This window comes from Bombina bombina, chromosome 2 (genome assembly GCF_027579735.1).
Source record: "Bombina bombina isolate aBomBom1 chromosome 2, aBomBom1.pri, whole genome shotgun sequence".
NCBI classification, from domain to species: domain Eukaryota; kingdom Metazoa; phylum Chordata; class Amphibia; order Anura; family Bombinatoridae; genus Bombina; species Bombina bombina.
This window is the reverse complement of record NC_069500.1, coordinates 331128906-331151927: the sequence shown is the minus strand read 5'-3', so window position 1 is coordinate 331151927 and position 23022 is coordinate 331128906. Positions and strand designations below refer to the sequence as shown.

The following is a 23022-nucleotide window of genomic DNA, read 5'->3' as shown; positions in this document are numbered from 1 at the left end:
CAAGCAGTAAGAGACTGCACACTGTTCCCCCAACTGAAGTTAATTGCTCTCAACAGTCCTGTGTGGAACAGCCATGGATTTTAGTTACGGTGCTAAAATCATTTTCCTCATACAAACAGAAATCTTCATCTCTTTTCTGTTTCTGAGTAAATAGTACATACCAGCACTATTTTAAAATAACAAACTCTTGATTGAATAATAAAAACTACAGTTAAACACTAAAAAACTCTAAGCCATCTCCGTGGAGATGTTGCCTGTACAACGGCAAAGAGAATGACTGGGGTAGGCGGAGCCTAGGAGGGATCATGTGACCAGCTTTGCTGGGCTCTTTGCCATTTCCTGTTGGGGAAGAGAATATCCCACAAGTAAGGATGACGCCGTGGACCGGACACACCTATGTTGGAGAAAATGGATTCTGTGCTAGCCACAATTGGCCTCCCAGGTGGTCTCTCGATATGTTTATGCACCTTGGGTAAGGTATAGAAAACAGGTATTATCCCATTCTCAATAAAAAGAAATTTCCTAGTCTCATCATCAATTATACCATTTTGTAAAGCCTTATCTAAACAAAATGCTATTTCTTTTTGAATTATCGATGTAGGGTTGAAGTTTAATAATCTATATACACTTGTATCACTTAATTGCATTTTGATTTCATTCACATAGTACCCTTTATCCAGTACCACCAGAGCACCGCCCTTATCCGCCTGTTTATAAATCACATTTTTATTATTTTTCAATAATTTTAGGGCATCCCTTTCAGCTTTACCAAGATTATTAACATTGGCACTCCTGTTATAATTCTTGCAAACAGTACCTTTCCCACCGGACATGCTATCTTTAAGCCTATTAATATGATTATTGACTAAATCAATGTATGTGTCAATACAGTGGTTATAGCTGTTAGGAACAAAGCTGCTCTTATTTTTTTAGACCAAATTTACGAACACTTAACTCTGTACTTATCTTAGTATTTCCACAAAATTCATTATTGGCAAAAAAGGATTTCAGCTTGATATTCCTAAACAGTCTATTCAAGTCCTGCCGCCCCTACCTATGCAAACTTATTTATGTCTGCATTTGAAGAAAAATTTGTCTACCAAAATGAGATGTTCCATCTATATGGCGCCACCTGGTGGCGCTATATGGATGACATCTTTGGTGTCTGGTGGGGCGACATTGGATCCCTTCTAAAATTTGTGGATTATTTGAATAGTGCCACTAGACACATTAAATTTACCCTTACCTGGGATGAACAATCCCTACATTTTCTTGACACTATGGTCTACAAAGAAGGTGGTATGTTAAAAACAGATATATATAGGAAAAGTACCGATAAGAATAGTTTATTGCACTTCACAAGTGCTCATCCACCGGCTTTGATTAGATCTCTACCTAGGAGTCAAATGACAAGAGTCAAGAGGATTGTTACTGATAAAGAACTCATTACTAAAAGGCTTAAAGAAATGGGTCAGAAATTCAGTGCTAGGGGTTACCCAGCTGATCTTTTGGAAAATGAAGTCATAAGGGCTAGTGATGAGACATGTACCAATATCACTAAAGTAAAAGATAAGAATGATAGAATCATTTTTGTAGTCTCAAGATAAAAAAGATTATTAACAAATATTGGTTCATGCTGAGAGAATGTCATCCAGGTGTACAATCGTTTTCGAATGGCCCTATGTCTGCTTATAGGAAAAGCTCTAGTATTAAAGATAGATTGGTGAGGGCTGATATAGGCAGCAAAAAATTGAACCAGAGTTATATCACTGGAAAAATTCTGGGTTGTTACCCTTGTTTAGGCTGTGGGAACTGCAACAACATGGTAAAGGGTTCTACCTTTGTACATCCACACACAGGCAAAGTGTACAAGATTAATGCTTTTCTTACATGTAACTCTTGTTATGTAATTTATCTTATTAAGTGCCCATGTGGGTGGATCTACATTGGCGAGACTACCCAGAGAGTAAGGGATAGGATTATCCAGCATAAATCAAATATAAGATGCAAAGATTTAAATGCCCCAGTCGCTAACTATTTTCTATCAAAAGGCCATTCAATAGCTCAATTAAAGTTTCAAATTATAGACCATGTTCCTATTCCTCGTAGAGGAGGGAATAGAGAGTTAATTTTAAAGAAAAGAGAATCTATGTGGATCTATAAGTTAGATTGCATGTTCCCAAAGGGTATGAATGGATCTTAGTATTTTTCTCTAAAGTATTTTTCTCTAAATTGTTTTTTTAATTCTTTTAGACTCAACTCCCCCTATTATGAACACTGTGAAGAAGAAATCCTTTCCCCCGGACTTGTAATTATTCTATAAGATGTTTTTCTGTATAAAAAAATGTTTCCCTGTAAAAACATTCTGTGAAATAGTGTTCTTGCATACTTCATTGCATATATGTAGCACTGTTAGACTTTTTTTTTAAAGAAAAGTATATTGTATGTTATTTTATATACTGACCACTAGGTGGCATTTACACTTAAGAGTTAAATTTTGACACTGGTTAATGTTATAATTAGCAACACCTGTGGTATAAGGTATTTAAGAGAGGTTTGTAGTATGTTTAAGTCATATGATTAAGGGCATTTGAGCCCGAAACGTCATGGATTTTTGTGTCTTGGTGCAATAAAATTGGTAATTCTGTACACGTGGAGGTGCTGCTTGAACTTTTTGTGTATACTGATCTGTTTGGAGCTTTGGCAGGAGCTCCTCAGGCTTGCACTCCCATCACCAGTGCTGGAAGATATTACTTTGTTTTATAATAGACTTCTATGGGGCACACTGAAAAACTCAAGTCAGACACTTTGTAATTTATTGTTTGTTTGTTTTTTGTAATTTAGTTTAGTTTATTTAATTGTATGTAATTGTAGGAAATTTATTTAATTCATTTATTGATAGTGTAGTGTTAGGTTTAATTGTAACTTAGGTTAGGATTTATTTTACAGGTAATTTTGTAATTATTTTAACTAGGTAGCTATTAAATAGTTAATAACTATTTAATAGCTATTGTACCTAGTTAAAATAAATACAAAGTTGCATGTAAAATAAATATAAATCCTAAAATAGCTACAATATAATTATTCTTTATATTGTAGCTATATTAGGGTTTATTTTACAGGTAAGTATTTTGTTTTAAATAGGAATACTGTAGCTAATAATATTTAATTTATTTAGTTAGATTAAAATTATATTTAATTTAGGGGGGAGTTAAGGTTAGGGTTAGATTTAGCTTTAGGGGTTAATACATTTATTAGAGTAGCTGCGGGTCCGGTCGGCAGATTAGGGGTTAATACTTGAAGTTAGGTGGCGGCGATGTTAGGGAGGGCAAATTAGGGGTTAATACTATTTATTATAGTGTTTGCGAGGCGGGAGTGCGGCGGTTTAGGGGTTAATACATTTATTATAGTGGCAGCGATCTCCGGTCGGCAGATTAGGGGTTAATAAGTGTAGTTAGGTAGTGGTAACATTGGGGGGCAGATTAGGGGTTAATAAATATTATGTAGGTGTCGGCGATGTTAGGGGCAGCAGATTAGGGGTTCATAATCTGCCGACCACACGCGGCGGTGTGCGGTCGGCAGATTAGGGGTTAAAAAAATGTATTATAGTGGAGGTGATGTGGGGAGGCCTCGGTTTAGGGGTACATAGGTAGTTTATGGGTGTTAGTGTACTTTAGAGCACTGTAGTTAAGAGCTTTATAAACCGGCGTTAGCCCATAAAACTCTTAACTACTGACTTTTTTTTGCGGCTGGAGTCTTGTCGGTAGAGGCTCTACCGCTCACTTCAGCCAAGACTCTAAATACCGGCGTTAGGAAGATCCCATTTCAAAGATAGGATACGCAATTGGCGTAAGGGGATCTGCGGTATGGAAAAGTCGCGGCTTGAAAGTGAGCGGTAGACCCTTTCCTGCCTGACTCTAAATACCAGCGGGCGGCCAAAAGCAGCGTTAGGACCCCTTAATGCTGCTTTTGACGGCTAACGAAGAACTCTAAATCTAGGTGTATGTGTTTAATACATGCAAACACATAGTTAAAGTCAGCCCAGAGAATCAATGCACTACTGTGAGCTAGCAAGACAAATCTGGTGAGCCAATGACAGGAGAAAATGTGTGTAGCCACAAATTACCAGCTAGCTTCCAATAGTGCATTTCTGTTGCTTAAGATATGTACGTTTGCTTTTTAACAAAAGATACCAACAGAATAAAGTCAATTTGACAATAGAAGTGAATCGAAAAGTGTCTTAAAATGATATGCTCTATCCGAATCATAACATTTTTCATTTTGAATTTCTCGTCTCTTAGACAATGAAACGAACATACAGTTTATACAATTTTTTCCTGGCCTACACAAAAATATTTTTGTCCTCTTAGGTAAACTTTTACTAGCAATAGCCTCTAAACTGTTTTTTTTTTTTTTTTAATTTTGTGTACATGAATATCAATATATTATATTTTGTAACAGTAAATTTAGATCTTTTGTAAAAAGTAGAGTGTATAGTATAAAGTACAGGACAAATACAGTTATTATTTTTATTTTTTTTATTGATTTAGCTGAACAACCTAAATCATTCATGTTCCAGCTTTTGTAATTGATGGAATACAACAGTAAAATATATTTACAATGTTTAGTTGTTTGCTGTTTATTAAAACAAGCTCCAAAATTATAAATCATAGAAGGTTCTTGTGTCTTTGTTGTTGTTTTTTGTTCTATCATCAAAGGAGGGCATGAATAAATAATGATGTTACTTAAAGGTTTTTGTCTGTATTCTGCCTAATGTCTAGTAACATATTTATGTTTAATACTATAAATAAGCTAACACATATTGCAAAAACGATCTCATTTATTTATCTTGTTTTACCATTTCATAATCTGTTCCATGTATTGACCGTGCTTTCTATAAATAAATGGTTTTACAAATCACTGCTAGATCTGCTACTCGAGAATGTCTGATCCGGACTCATCATTGATGTATTTCTTATTTTTCATAAATAGTCTTTCCTGAACATTAGAATATCTATTAATGTACAGTATGTGATGGATTCTCTCAAACCCATTGCACCTATTTCTTCTTCTTCATACTATAAATTGCCTGGTTTGATAAACATTGGTTTAGAGATATTTATGGCAGATGAACAGTTAACAAGAGCTAAAGGTCTATTACACTGTCAATTGTCACCTCTGCTGCTCATTGAGATTAATGCAAACCATCCATGACTCATTAAAGGTAAACCTATTAGAAAATGGAATTGGATTTATTCATTGAATTGACATTATCTTTACTATGTGGATCTATTTAAATACACACACACATATACACACCCAATGGCAAATAGTATACAGGTGGCCCTCAGTTTACAATGGTTCAATTTGCACCGTTTCAGAATAACAACCTTTTTTTTCAAGTCATGTGACTGCTATTGAAAAGCATTGAGAAGCAGTGCATTGATTAAAATAGCCAGTAGGTGGAGCTGTCCGCTTGTGCTGCAGCAAAGATATGCAAGCCAAGCAAGCTGACATTAATCAGTTGAACCAGACCTAAGCTATCGAGCATCTTGCAAAGGAACAATATCTTCCTGTCTATAAATCAGTCCAGATTGGAATGCATAGAAAGAACTGTTTGCAGAAAAATGCAAATCAAGTCTGTGTAATTATTTTATTAGGTTTATAATGCTGTTTAGCAAATGTTTTTGTTCATTTAACTAAGTTTTATTATATATTCTGTGTTGTGTGATTATTTTATAAGGTTTATAATGCTGCTTAGCATTTAAAGTCTTCATTTAAAAGCTTTAAAAATAATGTATTAGGGGTTAATTATGACAATTTTGAGAAGGGCCTAGAACCTAAATCCCTCACTTCCCATTGACTTACATTATGAACTGGGTTTCAATTTACAACGGTTTCGATTTACAACCATTCCTTCTGGAACCTAACCCCGGTGTAAACTGAGGGCTACCTGTATATACTTTCTCTCATGATTCAGATAGCGCATGCAATTTTAAACTACTTTCCAGTTTACCTCGATTATTTAATTTTCTTTGTTTTCTTGTTATCGTTTGTTGAAAATCTGGGAGGTAAGCACAGGAGCATAAACATGTCTGCAGCATTATATGTTAGCTTTAGCAAGAACACTAGATGGCAGCACTATTCGCTGCTACTTAGTGTTTCAGGCATGTGCACACTACCTATCAGAATATCTTTTCGGCAAAGAATAACACGAGAATGAAACAAATTTGATCATTGAAGTAAATTGGAAACTTTTTTTTTAACTGTGTGAATGTGAATAATACTGTTATATTGTCAGCCTCTTTTTCCTCCGTTTTGTTTCCAAAACTGCAGCACTACAAACTGGCAAAAAAGGTTATCAGGTGATATTTGTAGTTAAGCTTTCTTCCAATTTGTAGTGGCCATGAATTACAACACATTGCTTGCTTTAAGGAGCAAACAATATTATACTTCACATTTTTACTGAGGGCCTTTTAGTGAACAAAACTGTCCCCCTTATTTTGAACAATTAAGAGGCTGAAGTAAAACACACAAGGGGCTCCATGTACTAAGAGGCAGGCGGACAGCTTCTTAACTCGTGAAGCTGTCCGCCCGCCTCCGCTACACACGGGCAGCGGATCTATTGATCCGCTTGCCCGTATGTATCATTACACACTCAGCGGAGTGTGTAATGCCCGCCCCTTCAGTCGCGCGACCAATCACGCGACTGAAGGGGCTGTCAATCACCGAGAGCGAGCGAGCTCTCAGTGATTTTGCTTCGCCACCTAATGACCGCTGCTTCTTACATTGCGGGAAGCAGGCTCGCATATGCGAACCTGCCCCGCAAAGGCTCCGGAGCAGCTTTCGCTGCTTCGTACATGGAGCCCTAGGTCTCTAACAAATCCAGTGACACATCCCTGTTTGTTAACAGAAGCGCAAAGGCTCTGCTTCCCATCGTCCTAAGAGAACATGGACAAAAAACAAAATTTATGCTTACCTGATAAATTTATTTCTCTTGTGGTGTATCCAGTCCACGGATTCATCCATTACTTGTGGGATATTCCCCTTCCCAACAGGAAGCTGCAAGAGGATCACCCACATCAGAGCTGTCTATATAGCTCCTCCCCTAACTGCCACCCACAGTCATTCAACCGAAGACAAGCAAGAGAAAGGAGAAACTATAGGGTGCAGTGGTGACTGTAGTTTAAAAAATAAATAACACCTGCCTTAAAATGACAGGGCGGGCTGTGGACTGGATACACCACAAGAGAAATAAATTTATCAGGTAAGCATAAATTTTGTTTCCTCTTGTAAGGTGTATCCAGTCCACGGATTCATCCATTACTTGTGGGATACCAATACCAAAGCCATAGGACACGGATGAAGGGAGGGACAAGGCAGGCGCTTAAACGGTGAGCACCACTGCCTGTAAGACCTTTGTCCCCAAAACAGCCTCCGAAGAAGCAAAAGTATCAAATTTGTAGAATTTAGAAAAGGTATGAAGCGAATGAGCTGTAATTCTCTCAGGAGGCTGCTGGCCAGCAGTCTCGTAAGCAAAGCGGATTATGCTTATTAACCAAAAAGAAAGAGAAGTTGCCGAAGCCTTTTGGCCTCTCCTCTGTCCAGAGTAAACCACAAACAAAGCAGATGTTTGACGAAAATCTTTAGTGGCTTGTAAATAGAATTTTAAAGCACGGACCACATCAAGATTGTGTAAAAGACGTTCCTTATTTGAAGAAGGATTAGGACATAGTGAAGGAATAACAATCTCCTGATTGATATTCTTATTAGATACCACCTTAGGAATAAACCCAGGTTTGGTACGCAACACTACCTTATCAGCATGGAAAATGAGATAAGGAGAATCACATTGTAAAGCCGATAACTCCGAAACTCGTCGAGTCGAGGAGATAGCTACCAAAAACAGAACTTTCCAAGACAACAGTTTGATATCTATGGAATGCAAAGGTTCAAACGGAACCCCTTGAAGAACTTTAAGAACTAAATTTAGACTCCATAGCGGAGCAACAAGTTTAAACACAGGCTTGATTCGAACTAAAGCCTGACAAAACGCCTGAACATCTGGAGTATTAGCCAGACGCTTGTGCAAAAGAATAGACAGAGCAGAAATCTGTCCCTTTAAGGAACTAGCTGACAATCCCTTCTCCAATCCTTCTTGGAGAAAAGATAATATTCTAGGAATCCTGACCTTACTCCATGAGTAACCCTTGGATTCACACCAAAGAAGATATTTACACCATATCTTAAGAATGATTTTCCTGGTAACCGGCTTTCGAGCTTGAATTAAGGTATCAATGACCGATTCAGAGAAACAACGCTTTGATAAAATCAAGCGTTCAATCTCCAAGCAGTCAGACGCAGAGAAATTAGGTTTGGATGGTTGAAAGGACCCTGAAGTAGAAGGTCCTGCCTCAGCGGCAGGGTCTATGGTGGACAGGATGACATGTCCACCAGGTCTGCATACCAAGTCCTGCGTGGCCACGCAGGTGCTATCAAAATCACAGAAGCTCTCTCCTGCCTGATCTTGGCAATCAGACGAGGGAGTAGAGGAAACGGTGGAAACACATAAGCCAGGTTGAAGGACCAAAGCGCTGCTAGAGCATCTATCAGCATTGCCTTGGGGTCCCTGGACCTGGTCCCGTAACAAGGAAGCTTGGCGTTCTGGCGAGACGCCATGAGATCCAGTTCTGGTTTGCCCCAAAGTTGAATCAACTGGGCAAATACATCCGGATGGAGTTCCCATTCTCCCGGATGAAAAGTCTGCCGACTTAGAAAATCCGCCTCCCAGTTCTCGACTCCTGGGATATGGATAGCAGATAGATGGCAAGAGTGAACCTCTGCCCATAGAATTATCTTTGAAACCTCCAACATTGCTAGGGAACTCCACTGACTGAGCATGCAAAGTTGCAGCGGTCTGAGATGTAGGCGGGCAAACGGTACTATGTCCATTGCCGCTACCATTAAACTGATTACTTCCATACACTGAGCCACTGAAGGACGAGAAGTGGAATAAAGAACACGGCAAGAGTCTAGAAGTTTTGACAATCTGGCCTTCGTTAGGTAAATCTTCATTTCTACCAAATCTATCAGAGTCCCTAGGAATGAAACTCTTATTAGAGGTGATAGAGAACTCTTTTCTTCATTCACCTTCCACCCATGGGACCTCAGAAATGCTAGAACAATGTCCATATGGGACCTGGCGATTTGAAAAGTCGATGCCTGTATCAGAATGTCGTCTAAGTAAGGGGCTACTGCTATACCCCGCGGCCTTAGGACCGCTAGGAGGGACCCTAGAACCTTCGTAAACATTCTTGGTGCCGTGGCCAACCCGAAGGGAAGAGCCACAAACTGGTAGTGCCTGTATAGAAAGGCAAACCTGAAAAAACAATGATGATCTTTGTGTATCGGGATGTGAAGATTAGCATCCTTTAAGTCTACGGTAGTCATATATTGACCCTCCTGGATCATAGGAAGGATGGTTCGAATAGTCTCCATCTTGAAGGATGAGACTCTGAGAAATTTGTTTAAGATCTTGAGATCTAAGATTGGTCTGAATGTTCCCTCTTTCTTGGGAACTACAAACAGATTGGAATAGAAGCCCTGCCCCTGTTCCTCCTGCGGAACTGGGTGGATCACTCCCATAACTAGGAGGTCTTGAACACAATGTAAGAATGCCTCTCTCTTTATCTGGTTTGCAGATAAATGTGAGAGATGAAATCTCCCCTTTGGGGGAGAGGTTTTGAATTCCAGAAGATAACCCTTGGACACAATTTCCAATGCCCAGGGATCCTGGACATCTCTTGCCCAAGCCTGGGCGAAGAGAGAGAGTCTGCCCCCTACTAGATCCGTTTCCGGATCGGGGGCTGCTCCTTCATGCTGTCTTAGAGGCAGCAGCAGGCTTTTTGGCCTGTTTCCCCTTGTTCCAAGCCTGGTTAGGTCTCCAGACCGGCTTAGACTGGGCAAAAGTTCCCTCTTGTTTTGTGTTAGAAGAAGTTGAAGCTGCGCCACTCTTGAAGTTTCGAAAGTGCCAAAAACTAGACTGTTTGGTCCTTAATTTGTTGGACCTGTCTTGAGGAAGGGCGTGACCTTTTCCTCCAGTGATGTCAGAAATTATCTCCTTCAGTCCAGGCCCGAATAGGGTCTGTCCTTTGAAGAGAATGTTGAGAAGTTTAGACTTGGAAGTCAAGTCAGCTGACCAGGATTTAAGCCATAGCGCCCTACGCGCCTGAATAGCAAAACCTGAATTTTTAGCCGTTAGCTTGGTTAAATGAACAACGGCGTCAGAAACAAATGAATTGGCTAGATTAAGGGCCTTAAGCTTGTCAATAATATCTTCCAACGGGGTTTCAACCTGTAGAGCCTCCTCTAGAGACTCAAACCAGAAAGCAGCAGTGACTGGGGCAATGCATGCAAGAGGCTGGAGAATAAAACCTTGTTGAATAAAAATGTTCTTAAGGTAACCCTCTAATTTTTTGTCCATTGGATCTAGAAAAGCACAACTGTCCTCGACAAGGATAGTGGTACACTTAGCTAGAGTAGAAACTGCTCCCTCCACATTAGGGACCATCTGCCACAAGTCCCGTGTAGCGGCGTCTATAGGAAACATCTTTTTAAAAACAGGAGGGGGAGAGAACCGTACACCTGGTCTATCCCATTCCTTAGTAATAATTTCAGAAAACCTCTTAGGGTTGGAAAAATATCAGTGTAAGTAGGTACTGCATAGTATTTATCCAATCTACATAATTTCTCTGGGACTGCAATAGCGTCACAGTCGTCCAGAGTTGCTAAGACCTCCCTGAGCAATATACGGAGGCGTTCAAGCTTAAATTTAAATGTAGACATATCAGAATCAGGTTGAAGTATCTTCCCTGAATCAGAAGAATCACCCACAGATTGAAGCTCCCCTGCTTCGGCTTCAGTACATTGTGAGGGTGTATCAGACATAGCCACTAAAACGTCAGAGAGCTCTGTATTTATTCTAGTCCCAGAGCTGTCTCGCTTTCCTTGCAATCCTGGCAGTTTAGATAATACCTCTGTAAGGGTATGATTCATAACTGCCGCCATGTCTTGTAAGGTATACGCAATGTGCGCGCGAGATGTACTTGGTGTCCCCTGAGCTGGGGTTATAGGTTCTGACACGTGGGGAGAGTTAGACGGCATAACTTCCTCCTTGTCAATTTCTTCTGGTGATAAATATTTTAAAGCCAGAATATGGTCTTTGTAATCTATAGTAAAATCAGTGCATTTGGTACACATTCTAAGAGGGGGTTCCACAATGGCTTCTAAACATAATGAACAATGAGTTTCCTCTATGTCAGACATGTTTAAACAGACTAGTAATGAGACCAGAAAGCTTGGAAAACACTTTAATAACTGTGAACAAGCAAAAAATAAAAATGGTACTGTGCCTTTAAGAGAAAAAAACAATCACAGAAACTGCAAAAGACTGAAAAAAGCAGTAAATTCTACGAAATTTTTACAGTGTGTATAGCGCCCCTATATTTATATATAGTGTGATAGCGCCCCTATATTTTACTCAGTTTGAGTATATTATATTGTGTATAATAGACTGAAAAAGCATTGCACCCACTTGCAAATGGATGATTAACCCCTTAGTTTCAAAACCGGATCAAAAAAACGATATAACCGTTTTTAAACAGTCACAACCAACTGCCACAGCTCTACTGTGGCTCCTACCTGCCCATACAACGACTTTGGAAGGCACAAAAACCCTTTAGAGGGGTCCTATATGTCAGGGGACTCCTTCAGGGAAGCTGGATGTCTCAAACTGCAAAAACTACTGCGCAATTAAGGCGCGAAAATAGGCCCCTCCCAACATGTACTCACAGTGAGAGGGCCTTAAAAAACTATCCCTAGGCAAAATCTAGTCAGCCATGTGGAAAAACTGGGCCCCAGAATAAAGTTTTATCACCATTTGTAATAAACATTTATATACATCAAGCAAATGTTATATCTATTAAGTAATGAGAGTAAATAACAAAAATATTACCCTTTACAGCAAGCATGATACCAGTCGTTATTAAATCACTGTAATCAGGCTTACCTTAAATAAATCAGGCACTGTCAGCATTTTCTAGCTTATCATCTCTCTAGAAAAATTTAAAACTGCACATACCTCAGAGCAGGTAATCCTGCACGCTATTCCCCCAGCTGAAGTTACCCATCTCTTCAGTTATGTGTGAGAACAGCAGTGGATCTTAGTTACAAACCGCTAAGATCATCAAAAACCTCAGGCAGACTCTTCTTCAACTTTCTGCCTGAGGCCAAAATAGTACAACTCCGGTACCATTTGAAAATAATAAACTTTTGATTGAAGATAAACTACATTAATTCACCACATCTCTCTAGCTACTTCCCTTGTCGAGAGCTGCAAGAGAATGACTGGGGGTGGCAGTTAGGGAAGTAGCTATATAGACAGCTCTGCTGTGGGTGATCCTCTTGCAGCTTCCTGTTGGGAAGGAGAATATCCCACAAGTAATGGATATATCCGTGGACTGGATACACCTTACAAGAGAAAACAGACTGAAAATATCAGCAATTTTTGCCATGTTGTTCCAGAAAAAAATGCAATTTACCAGAAAATGCATCAAATGCATTTGTTAGATTTGAAGCTATGAAGCAGACGGCCACTGGAATAGATTTTTGTATATTGCACATGTATTCATCTTTACTGCTATTGCTTAGTAAGCTCTGCAAAATTCCTTCTATTCTCTTCTGTCCCTGTTATCGTTGTCACTGTGTCTGATTAGAAAATGATCCAGACCCTAAGCAGGAATCAGAAGCCTGGGACCAGGAAATATCCAATGATGAACTGCTGGGATGTTTTCTAATGCAATATGGCATTATTGTTTGTCTTTAAACTAAAGAAAGCGATGTTGTTGTATTGTACTGATCTCTCCTAGAGTGCCTAGATAAGGATAAGGAATAAATACAACAAATCCTTAAAGGAACAGTAAACGCCTTTTAACTACAAGACATTTGTGTTGCTATAGAATAACATATGAACCAAGTCACCAATTGCCTTATTTAGAGGAGCCAATCTGGGCTTTAGTCCACAGACAAGACTAGCCACTGCCATAAAGTTAGTAGTATAAAATGCTTTGTTTTGCATTTGTTACCTAGATATTGATCAATTTTCAGAGCTAAATTACATGAAAATGGGTCAAAATATATAATATATAAATAAATATTTTGCAAAGTTCTTTCATTATGCATAGCCAAACATTTTATATAAAAACCTCTAGGTGTTTACTGTCTCTTTAATAGTGATGGCTGATACTTGTAGATATTTATAGCCATTTATTTTTATATTCTTTAATCAACATACAATAACAAACTAATATTTATGCCACTATATTCATGCAAGTAGAAACTAAAGACATGATGGTGCCAGTTGATCAGTTAGTGATCAGTTAGTGATGTTGTCTTTGTTGTTATTTAAAATATTTCAAGTGTACAATTAATTACAAAACAATATTCAGCTCATGAGATAAAATATTACTGTTGTGCTAACTTTTCTTTCCAAACCTTTTGGACAGTTTTTGGAAATATAATTATTTTTATTTATTTATTGTTTTATTTACAGTATAATCTGAACTTTACAAAATATGGTCCTGGTTACCTAAAATATATGTTGTTTGAAGTATTAAACATGGTTGAGCCGGATAGAAAGACAGCAGCGTATTTGAGAAGGCCTGAAACCTTTGATCTATAATTCTAAGCCACTGGTCTTGCGTGCATTTTTCCCTACTACATAAAGGATCAGATATTGTTTTGGGCAACTACTGTGTCTAAAACAAAAAACAACTACTCTTGGGGATTAATTCCTCTGTTCAACTTAGATTCTTCATCTAGCACTTTGATCAGGTTTGTCTATTTCACACAATACTCTGAGGGATAGCTTCAGAGGAACTTCCCAACACAAGAGATTTAGATCATCCACAGAGCAAAGAGAACTTTTTGATTATTCATCAACAAATAGGACATGGAGACATAAGAGAAGTCATTTGGAATCCCTGAATTAAAATGACAATGTAACAAATGTTGAAAATCCACAATTTTTTTTATAATATAATTCAGTTTAAACTTTTATATAAAAAAAACCCACAGAAACAATTTTCACATAATGCTCTATTATTTCATTTGATTGCCAAAACCAATTCCGAAATTTACATGCAACATCACCAATATGTAACCATTTCAATAAACATGGACAATATTTCCCAGGCCTTATTAAATCTGATGTGCCTCTGTTTCCCTTTACTACCTCCAATGTAGCAGCTATATGGGGCCCAAATATTCTCTTTAAAAGGACATAAAACCCCAAATATTTATTTCATGATTCAGATAGAACATACAAATTGAAACAACTTTCCAATGTACTTCTATTATTAAATGTTCTTTTTTTTCTTGTTATTATTTGTTGAAAAACAGGAAGGTACTTAATTAGTGTGCACGTGTCTGCAGCAGTAAATGGCAGCAGTTTTGCAGCAATGTTATACATTAGCAAATGCACTAGATGACAGCACTATTACCTGTCACGTAGTGCTCCACACATGTGCACACTGCCTATCCAGATATCTCTTTAATAAAGAATAACATAAGAAAGATGCAAATTTGAAACTTTTTTTAAAATTGCATTCTCTATCTGAATCATGAAAAGAAAAAATGGGTTTCTCTGAACCCCTCCTTTTAAGTATTAAAGCCTCGATGGTGGAAAATAGCGAACCACATTTTATTGTAAACGAGAAATATTCAGCAGACTATGGGATTTAATACCTTTAATACGCTGAAGACCTTCGCACCAGTTTATATATTATAATGTGTTTCTTCTCAGAGCACTTTGAGAACAAAATGTTTTAGAAGATGCAAGATGTCATGCAGGAGTCAAAAGTCATCATATATATTGAATAACTATTTATTTTCATTTCGGTGTTCTAAAAGGCCTTTGTCTAAAGAATGTATTTATATATTTCTTGTAGTCAGATCGGGACACTAGTTTCAAAGTTGCATGAAATGTTAGCATGTAATACAGTTCTAGCAGGCATGTCTCATACAACTGTAGATAAAGTACCATTTTCCCATCGAATGGAGACTTTAAAATCACTCTATATTATTAGTATATTCAATGTTAAAGAGTGGTTTATAGAGACAGTTTATTAATTGGTTTATAAAGACCCACAACCTGTTGAATATATCTATATTTTGCTCCCTTCTTTCCACTGACAAAGCTTGAACGCTTACCGTTTGGCCCAGTGTAATAGGAACTTAAAGAGTTCTGGGTATAAACAAATAAACTAAGTAATGATTGCTGTGTACTAAATCAAGCAAACATGTTAAGGATCTGGTACTAGAATCTAATACTTTTGTGTAATTTAATATTTTTGGCTTTCATTATTTTGAAAACATCTTGTAGGTTGGTCTTCCTAACTTCCGCAGATTTACAAGCATGCAACATTCCTTTTTGGATTTGTAGAACAATAACAAAGGTGAATTATAATTACTAAAACGTTTCATGCTGTTTATATTCTAAAATAAGTCAAATAAATTCAGATTACCTGGTGATAATGGCGAGATGAGGTGGACTCATGCAAGCTCCCATGAAGAGGACCACATTCTCATGCCGGGTCTGTCTGTAAGCCATCACTTCTCGCTTAAAAGCTTTCAGCTGGTCCTCATTGTCCCTTTCAATGTCTATGAGTCTAATAGCTACTTCTCCGTGCCACCGTCCATGATATACCAAACCAAAGCGTCCTTTTCCAATCATCTCTCCTATTTCCAGTTGCTCAAATGGAATGTCCCATTCTTGCAAAAATATGCTGGTCTGGCTAGCTTTGCGAGGGAAGTTTCTTGCTGAAAGCAACAAGTGGTTCATTTCCTCAAAATCATCCTCAGACTCCTCTGCTCGCTCATTGCTTTCCTCATTCTGTGAAAGAGGGTGACTGCATATTATACTGCATACATTTTTAATTGTAAAACAGAAAATCAAGAAATGTTTTGAATGTATGGAAGATGGAGAAAGTACTCATTGCTAAATTATTCCTAATTGCTGTATAAATAAAACCACATTGTACATAACAAATGAATGACAAGTAAACAAAGAGTTTTGTGACCATACAGCTTGGTTGTCTTTAAATAGCCATGACAATAAAAGTTAATTTATTATTTCCTAATGTACAACTGGAGTTATCCTTTATAAGATTCAATATTTATAAACATGATATAAAATTATATTAGAATTTAGATTTGAACAAATCTAAGTTTAAAAGAATGTCTTATTTTAATATATATACAATACTACTGTATGTTTTATATAAATGTGTGTGTATGTATATATATATATATATATTACAAATAATATACAAATTGTGTTTATTTTATATACAGTATGCAGTATATGTTTCATTAGAGTAAATTAAGGTGTTTTCTGTAACAAAACCGTTATCTCAAAACTGGACTATAATTAGGTTATTACATACAGTAGTCTATAAGTTATTAGATTCAAACTGTATTCTAAACACGTTATATATTATGTTTCAGGCATTTTGCTTTCTGGTGATTCTGGTGTATTCTGGTGTATCCTTGGGGGTTTTCATGTGCTTTTGTGGTCAGAACATAAATATGTCATCAGCAAAATCATGTCTATATATATTGTAGGTCTTTATGTTACACAGAGGTTAAAGCCGGCAGCAATTTATACATAGGTTAAATCATTCTACTATTGATATGGATTGGTTGGGATGTTTAATACAAATCACACACAGTACTTTTTCAGGAGTTAAAGTTTTGTGTTCCATTAAACAAAAGATCTATGAGAGAACACATAATATGTTTGCCTATAAAAAGTGTAACTAAATATATTCTTTTTATACATGGTATATTAGTGACCAGACATGAAAGTTACTATAGGAGTCAATCACAATCTAACCAATTTGCTCACGAAACAGCTTTTTGTTTTCTGACCAAATTGGTCAGCATGTTTTTCGAGTGTTCACAATGCAAAATGGATCTGTGTGTTAAAAACCTGTAGCTGAGAATGTGTTTTCAACAGAAAAGTTCCTGTAAAGGCCTTTTTGTGTGTTAATATTGATATTGGGAATCTGACATATACAATAGCCCTTTCACACCTCTTAAGGTTATAGTAAAGTTCTTTTGAATTAACCCCTCTGTTATCTGAGTAAGGGAAATGCTCATTTACATGTGTTAGATTAACCTATTGAAATCTGAATCCATCCTCACCACTGCTTAACCCTCTGAATGCCATATGTATATTGGCATGATGGGCATACTATGTTTGCTCGGTGACTATATAGTTTCTTTTATTGTTTTAAAAGGATTGTTTTTTATTATATGTACATTTGTTGATTGTAAAGCACTATTTGCATTTTGGTGGGATATACCTCTAAAGACAAGAAGAAGACAGTTTCTATTAGAAGGACTTTTGATATCTTCTTATACAGGATTTTAACAATAATAAAATTATAAAGCATGAAACAGCTCCATTACAACATTGCATCTGCAAGGAACATGTCCAAACAAGAACAACCCTTTGTGTCTGTGTTTTTAAAGGGAACCAGCGTTCTTGAGCGCAAAGTCCAAACACATTCACAACTGTGTGTTTTACACTGCCTCGGCCTACATTATTGAACTCATGTTCACGAAGGCGTGATCCAGTTTAGAAGTTCATTAACATAGGCACAAACACTGTAAATGCACTTTGGGAGCGTGTTTGGACTTTGCAATCCCAATGGCGTGTTCCCTATAAATACACAGTCACAAAGGCACTATCTCATTTGAACATCATTTCTTGCATTGTAGCTGCATTATGCTTTAGGGTTTAAGTACTGTTAAAATCCAATATAAGACGATATTATTCCTTCTAATAGAAACCTGAAGTTTTCTTCTTGTTTTCAGATGTAGATCAAGCCAAACTGGAAATGGTGATTTTACCATCAATAAATGCAAATTTTTAATTATTGAAAGTGCAATATAGCCATTGAGCGAATATGGTCAGTATACCTATCATACCTACATACAATTGTGTGACCCCATTTAAATACCAGTTATGAGGTTGTTAATACTAACAGTGACAATCAAAAAAGTGTGAATGTGTCTTAGAAACAAACATTAACAGAAAGAGATTGCTCCATGCCATTTCTAGCTGTTAGGGTCCTGATATAACTTTTTCTGCAGATTTCCTTATCTGTACAGGATATCACAAACTCAGCACATATACATATGTAGCTGAACCTATACATATGTTAATGTGTGCACTGTCCACTGCTGAAGGACTAAAATTCACCTCTAAAATGTCTTCTATGGCCATTTAAGAGTGCCTTGCAGGTGTGCAATATAATAGAATATTCAAATTTTTCTTGGGATACTTGATAAGATGTCCAAATGACCAATTCAGGGCTTTACCAGGCATTGAGTTGTTGAAATCAAAAAGTTGTTGAAAAGTCTCTTGAAAATGGATATTGATCGCTGAGAACTTTTCAACCACATGATAAAAATAGGGCTTTTATTGGGGAGCCTAAAATGTGATTGCAGGTGCAGGAAATAGCTGAAACCGTCTTTTTGTGATCACATCAAAACAAAAATTGTCCTTTTCGGCTAGAAAAAGAGCCAAAAAGCCTCAGGCAATAGATTGTGATTGACCCTTACAAATAAAGTATGGTATGTATAAAATATCATGTAATATCATTAAATAACTTATATTTGTGCAAGTTAAGCAAAATAAACTGCAAAATATTTTTTTGTTAAAAAAACAAGACAGGTTAATTTTACCTCAGAGGTTGGTTCCACTTCAATTTGAAGTAATGGATTTCCTTCATTACTGGAAAAAGGAAAAAAAAAAGTTCATTTAAGGATATTTAGTTGTTCTCATGGGAAATAGAGAATTGAAGTGAAAAATTAAAGGGACACTGAACCTGTAAAGATCTCCTGTTATAGAATGCACAGAACTCATGAAGGCACCATTGTTCAACTTCAAGAGCTTTTTATTAACTGAAGATAACACACCCAATTCACTGTTATACCTTATGCTTGTCCCTAGTGTTAGAATATATAAACTGCAACAAATATAAACAGCAACAACTGGAACAAACCATTATGATATATTCATTACATCTCCCTTCTTAAAAATAAATAAAAAATAAAACAATATATATTAGATATAAAAGAATATACATTTAAAAAAAAAAAAAACAAGAACAAAAACAAACAAAGTACACAGTTATGTAGTGTCATAATCTTCCCAATACTTTGGCTTGATTCTCCGTCCATATCTTGAGAATCTACAGGGTGGCTCAACTTGTGCTGTTTCTGTTGTGCTAGGAAGAATCACATTGGAGCTGTGATCAGAGAGTTGTGCAGTTGGTGTTGTACTCAGTAACTGTCCCTCCTGTATGTCCACATGTGAAGCATCAGTTGAGCTTAGAGTCTCATTTATATCACTATGTAACATCATTGGTGGTACATGAAGCACTGCATCTGGAATATTTGTAACTCCTGTATTTGTACCTCTGTTGTGACGCAGATGTACTCTGTTGCGCCGGTAATCTTTGCCATTCTCTGTGCGGACAATGTATGAGCGTGGTGCCCATCCTTACTCTATCGCCAATCTCACAAGGTTTTAGAAATTTAGACCCACGATCATAATACAGTTTCTGCCTGTTTTTTTAATGTTTCCACTCGCTTTTTAACCATTTCAGGATTCTGTACTTTGGAGGCAAGTTGTGTAGGTGTTGAAGGCAAAACTGATTTCAAACGTCTACTCATTAGTAATTGTGAAGGTGATGCTATTCCATCTATTGGGGTGTTACGGTAGTTTAGAATACACAGGTATGGATCTTGATTAGTTTGGGCTGCTTTTTCCAAAATGTTCTTTGCAATTTGTACATATTTTTCAGCTAAGCCATTTGACTGTGGGTAATGTGGGCTGGACAATGTGTGTTTGAAACCCCATTCTTTTGCAAAGTTTGCGAATTCCATTGAGGAGTACTGAGGACCATTATCTGATATTAACTCATCACATATGCCATGTCTTGCCAAGACAGATTTAATGACATTTATCACTGCACTAGACTTAGTGTCTCTTAGTTGAACTATTTCAAAGTAACGACTGTAGTAGTCTACCATTATAAGATAGTTGTTATGGTTCCATGTAAATAGGTCTGATGCAATTCTTTGCCAAGCTCTCTCTGACTGTACTCTTGTTACCATTGGCTCCTTTTGGTTTGCTCTTTGATTTTCTTGACATGTTGTACAATTATTGACCATGTCTTCAATCTGTGAATTCATTCCAGGCCAATATAAGAGATCCCTAGCACGTCTTTTACACAAGGCTATTCCAAAATGCCCTATATGCAGTTTTCTTATTATTTCTTTCCTGAGCTCCGGGGGAACCACAATTCTCTCCCCTTTAAAAACAATCCCATCAACTATTGACCGTTCTTTTCTTACATTCCAGTAAGGTTTTAAGTCAACATTCACTTTGGCTTTTGAGTTTGGCCATCCTTGCCTTATTATTGTAATCAAATTGGCCATAGTTGCATCCCTTTCTGTTGCTAGCTGTATTTCTTTAAGTTTCTCATCAGTAGCAGGTAATTGTGAAAGTACAGAGTGCACATGCTCTTCCAAGTCCTTTTCCTCTCTTTCGTCTTGTCCAGGCTTAAATGTCCTTGAAAGCATATCAGCTACTGGAATTTTATTGCCAGGTACATATACTACATGCATATCATATTTTTGTATTCTTAGGATCATTCTTTGCAGCCTTGGTGGAGCGGACAGAAGTGGTTTTTCCATGATGCTCATAAGTGGTTTATGATCAGTCTCAACTGTGACTTTCTGCCCATAGATGTATTGATAAAACTTTTCACAACCGATTAAAATGGCCAACATTTATTTTTCTATTTGGGCATAGTTGCGTTGCGTAGGAGTCATTGATCTGGATGCATATACAACAGGCCTGCTCCTAAACCGAACTGAGAGGCATCAACCTGTATTGTTACCTCCTTCTTGGGGTCAAAATATTGTAATCCAGTTTCCAATGAACGCACAATAAGACCTTTGACATCTTCAAAAACATTATTTATTGAGTCATTCCAGCTGCATAGTGCATCCTTTCGGAGTAGTTCTCTTAGTGGAGTTGTAGCTTCTGTTTCTCTCTCGACACCGTTCCAATAGTGCACACAGATTTTGATCATGTTATTTCCGTGTAGATCCATATACCAGAAGATCATCTATGATTACATCTACACCATGAAGGCCTTCAATGGTTTCATGTGCTTTTTTCTGAAATATTTCTTGTGCTGAGGCAATACCAAAGGGAACTCTAGTAAAGCGCCATCTTCCAAATGGTGAATAAAAAGTGGTGAGCCTGCTGCTCTGTTCATCTAATTTGAGCTGCCAATATCCTGACTGAGCATCTAATACACCGAAGAATTTTGCATGTGCTAACTTGTGTGTGATGTCATCTAGAGTTGGCAAACTGTAGTGTTCTCGCATGATTTCTCTGTTTAAATCTCTTGGATCAATGCATATTCTTAAAGCACCTGAGTTTTTCTTTTCTACTGCAACCATTGAACTCACCCACTCAGTGGGCTCATCTTCTTTTTTCAGCACTCCTAAATTTACCATGCGATCCAGTTCCTCTTTGAGTTTGTCTTTTATGGCAATTGAAATCCTTCTTGGTGAATGAATTACTGGATGTGCATCTGGTTTTAGTTTAATGCTGCATTCACCAGACAAACAACCTAGCCCTTGAAACACATCTGAAAATAGTTCCTCAACTTGTTGCTTAGATAAACCTTTGTTATACTGATCAACAGTCATGACTATTTTTATAAAAAATTCCAAATTAAGTTTTTTGTTTTGTAACATGCATTGTTCTTGTGCACCTGTATCAATCTTGAATTTAATTGGTATGTTTTGTGTGCTCACAAGAATCTCTACATATACTTCATCTTGTTCTACATTTATCCACCATAGCTAGAAATATTGTACTTTGATCAATGTCACCATCAGTTTCATTTTCATCTTGCTCCACTTGATTCACTGACTTCCTACACTTTATAGTGTTGTTTCTGCACACCCTGGAAAAATGGTTGTTTTTCTGACATTTGTAGCATATTTTTTCCTGTGCTGGACACTGTGTATTCTTAGTGTGTTTTGTACCACATTTAGTACAGCTTCTGTAAAGAGTTTGCTCTGCACAATCCTGCAGGTTATTTGCTTTTCTGCTATGAATCAGATTACTTTCACTTTTCCTTTGCACCATGTGTAAGACTTCTGTGTCACTATGAATTAACTGCATGTGAGCTCTGGATGTTTCATATGCTCTAGCTATTTTTACTGCAGAGTTTATGGTTAGATCCTCTTCTAGCAGTAATTTTTCCTGTACTTTTCTAGAATTTTATCCCATCACAATTCTATCTTTTATCATATCATCACAGTCCTGAAAGGCACAGTCTTTAGCTATGAGATGTAGCTGTGTGACCCACTCATCTATAGATTCTGTTTTACCCTGATGTCTTTCATAAAATACTTTTCTCTGTACAGTTTTTCTTAGGATTACAGTATGTCTCAAATTTCTCAAATAACACATTGGGATTCTTTTTACCTTCAGCAGATATAGCTCCACTTTCACTCCATGATCTGCAAATATCTCTGCCTTTCTCTCCAATGCAAATGAGAAACTGTGCAGCCTTCTGCTCCTGTGTCCACTTGTCAGCATCAGGGCCAGCAAATAATAATTCCATGAGCTCTCTCCATCTTGTCCAGTGCTCACATACATTGCCTTTATCAAAGTCCATAGGAGGCACTTACTATCTGCTTGCAGCCATGATAATCAAACTTAAATAAATGTTTACTTCTGACACCATGTAAATATCTCCTGAATGCACAGAACTCATGAAGACACCATTGTTCAACTTCAAGAACTTTTTATTAACTGAAGATAACACACCCATTTCACTGTTATACCTCATGATTGTCCCT

At 37.3% G+C, this 23022-nt stretch overlaps 1 protein-coding gene across 1 annotated transcript in view; it reads right to left on the bottom strand.

The window, feature by feature from the left end:
* Positions 1-23022, bottom strand: part of KSR2 (kinase suppressor of ras 2) — a 1182068-nt gene that overhangs the window by 225475 nt on the left and 933571 nt on the right. Inside the window, exons 14-15 of the mRNA XM_053701684.1 lie at positions 18811-18859; positions 15582-15949 (exon numbers count right to left, since the gene is read on the bottom strand). Coding sequence (XP_053557659.1) covers positions 15582-15949; positions 18811-18859 — 417 coding nt within the window. The remainder of the gene's footprint in view (positions 1-15581; positions 15950-18810; positions 18860-23022) is intronic.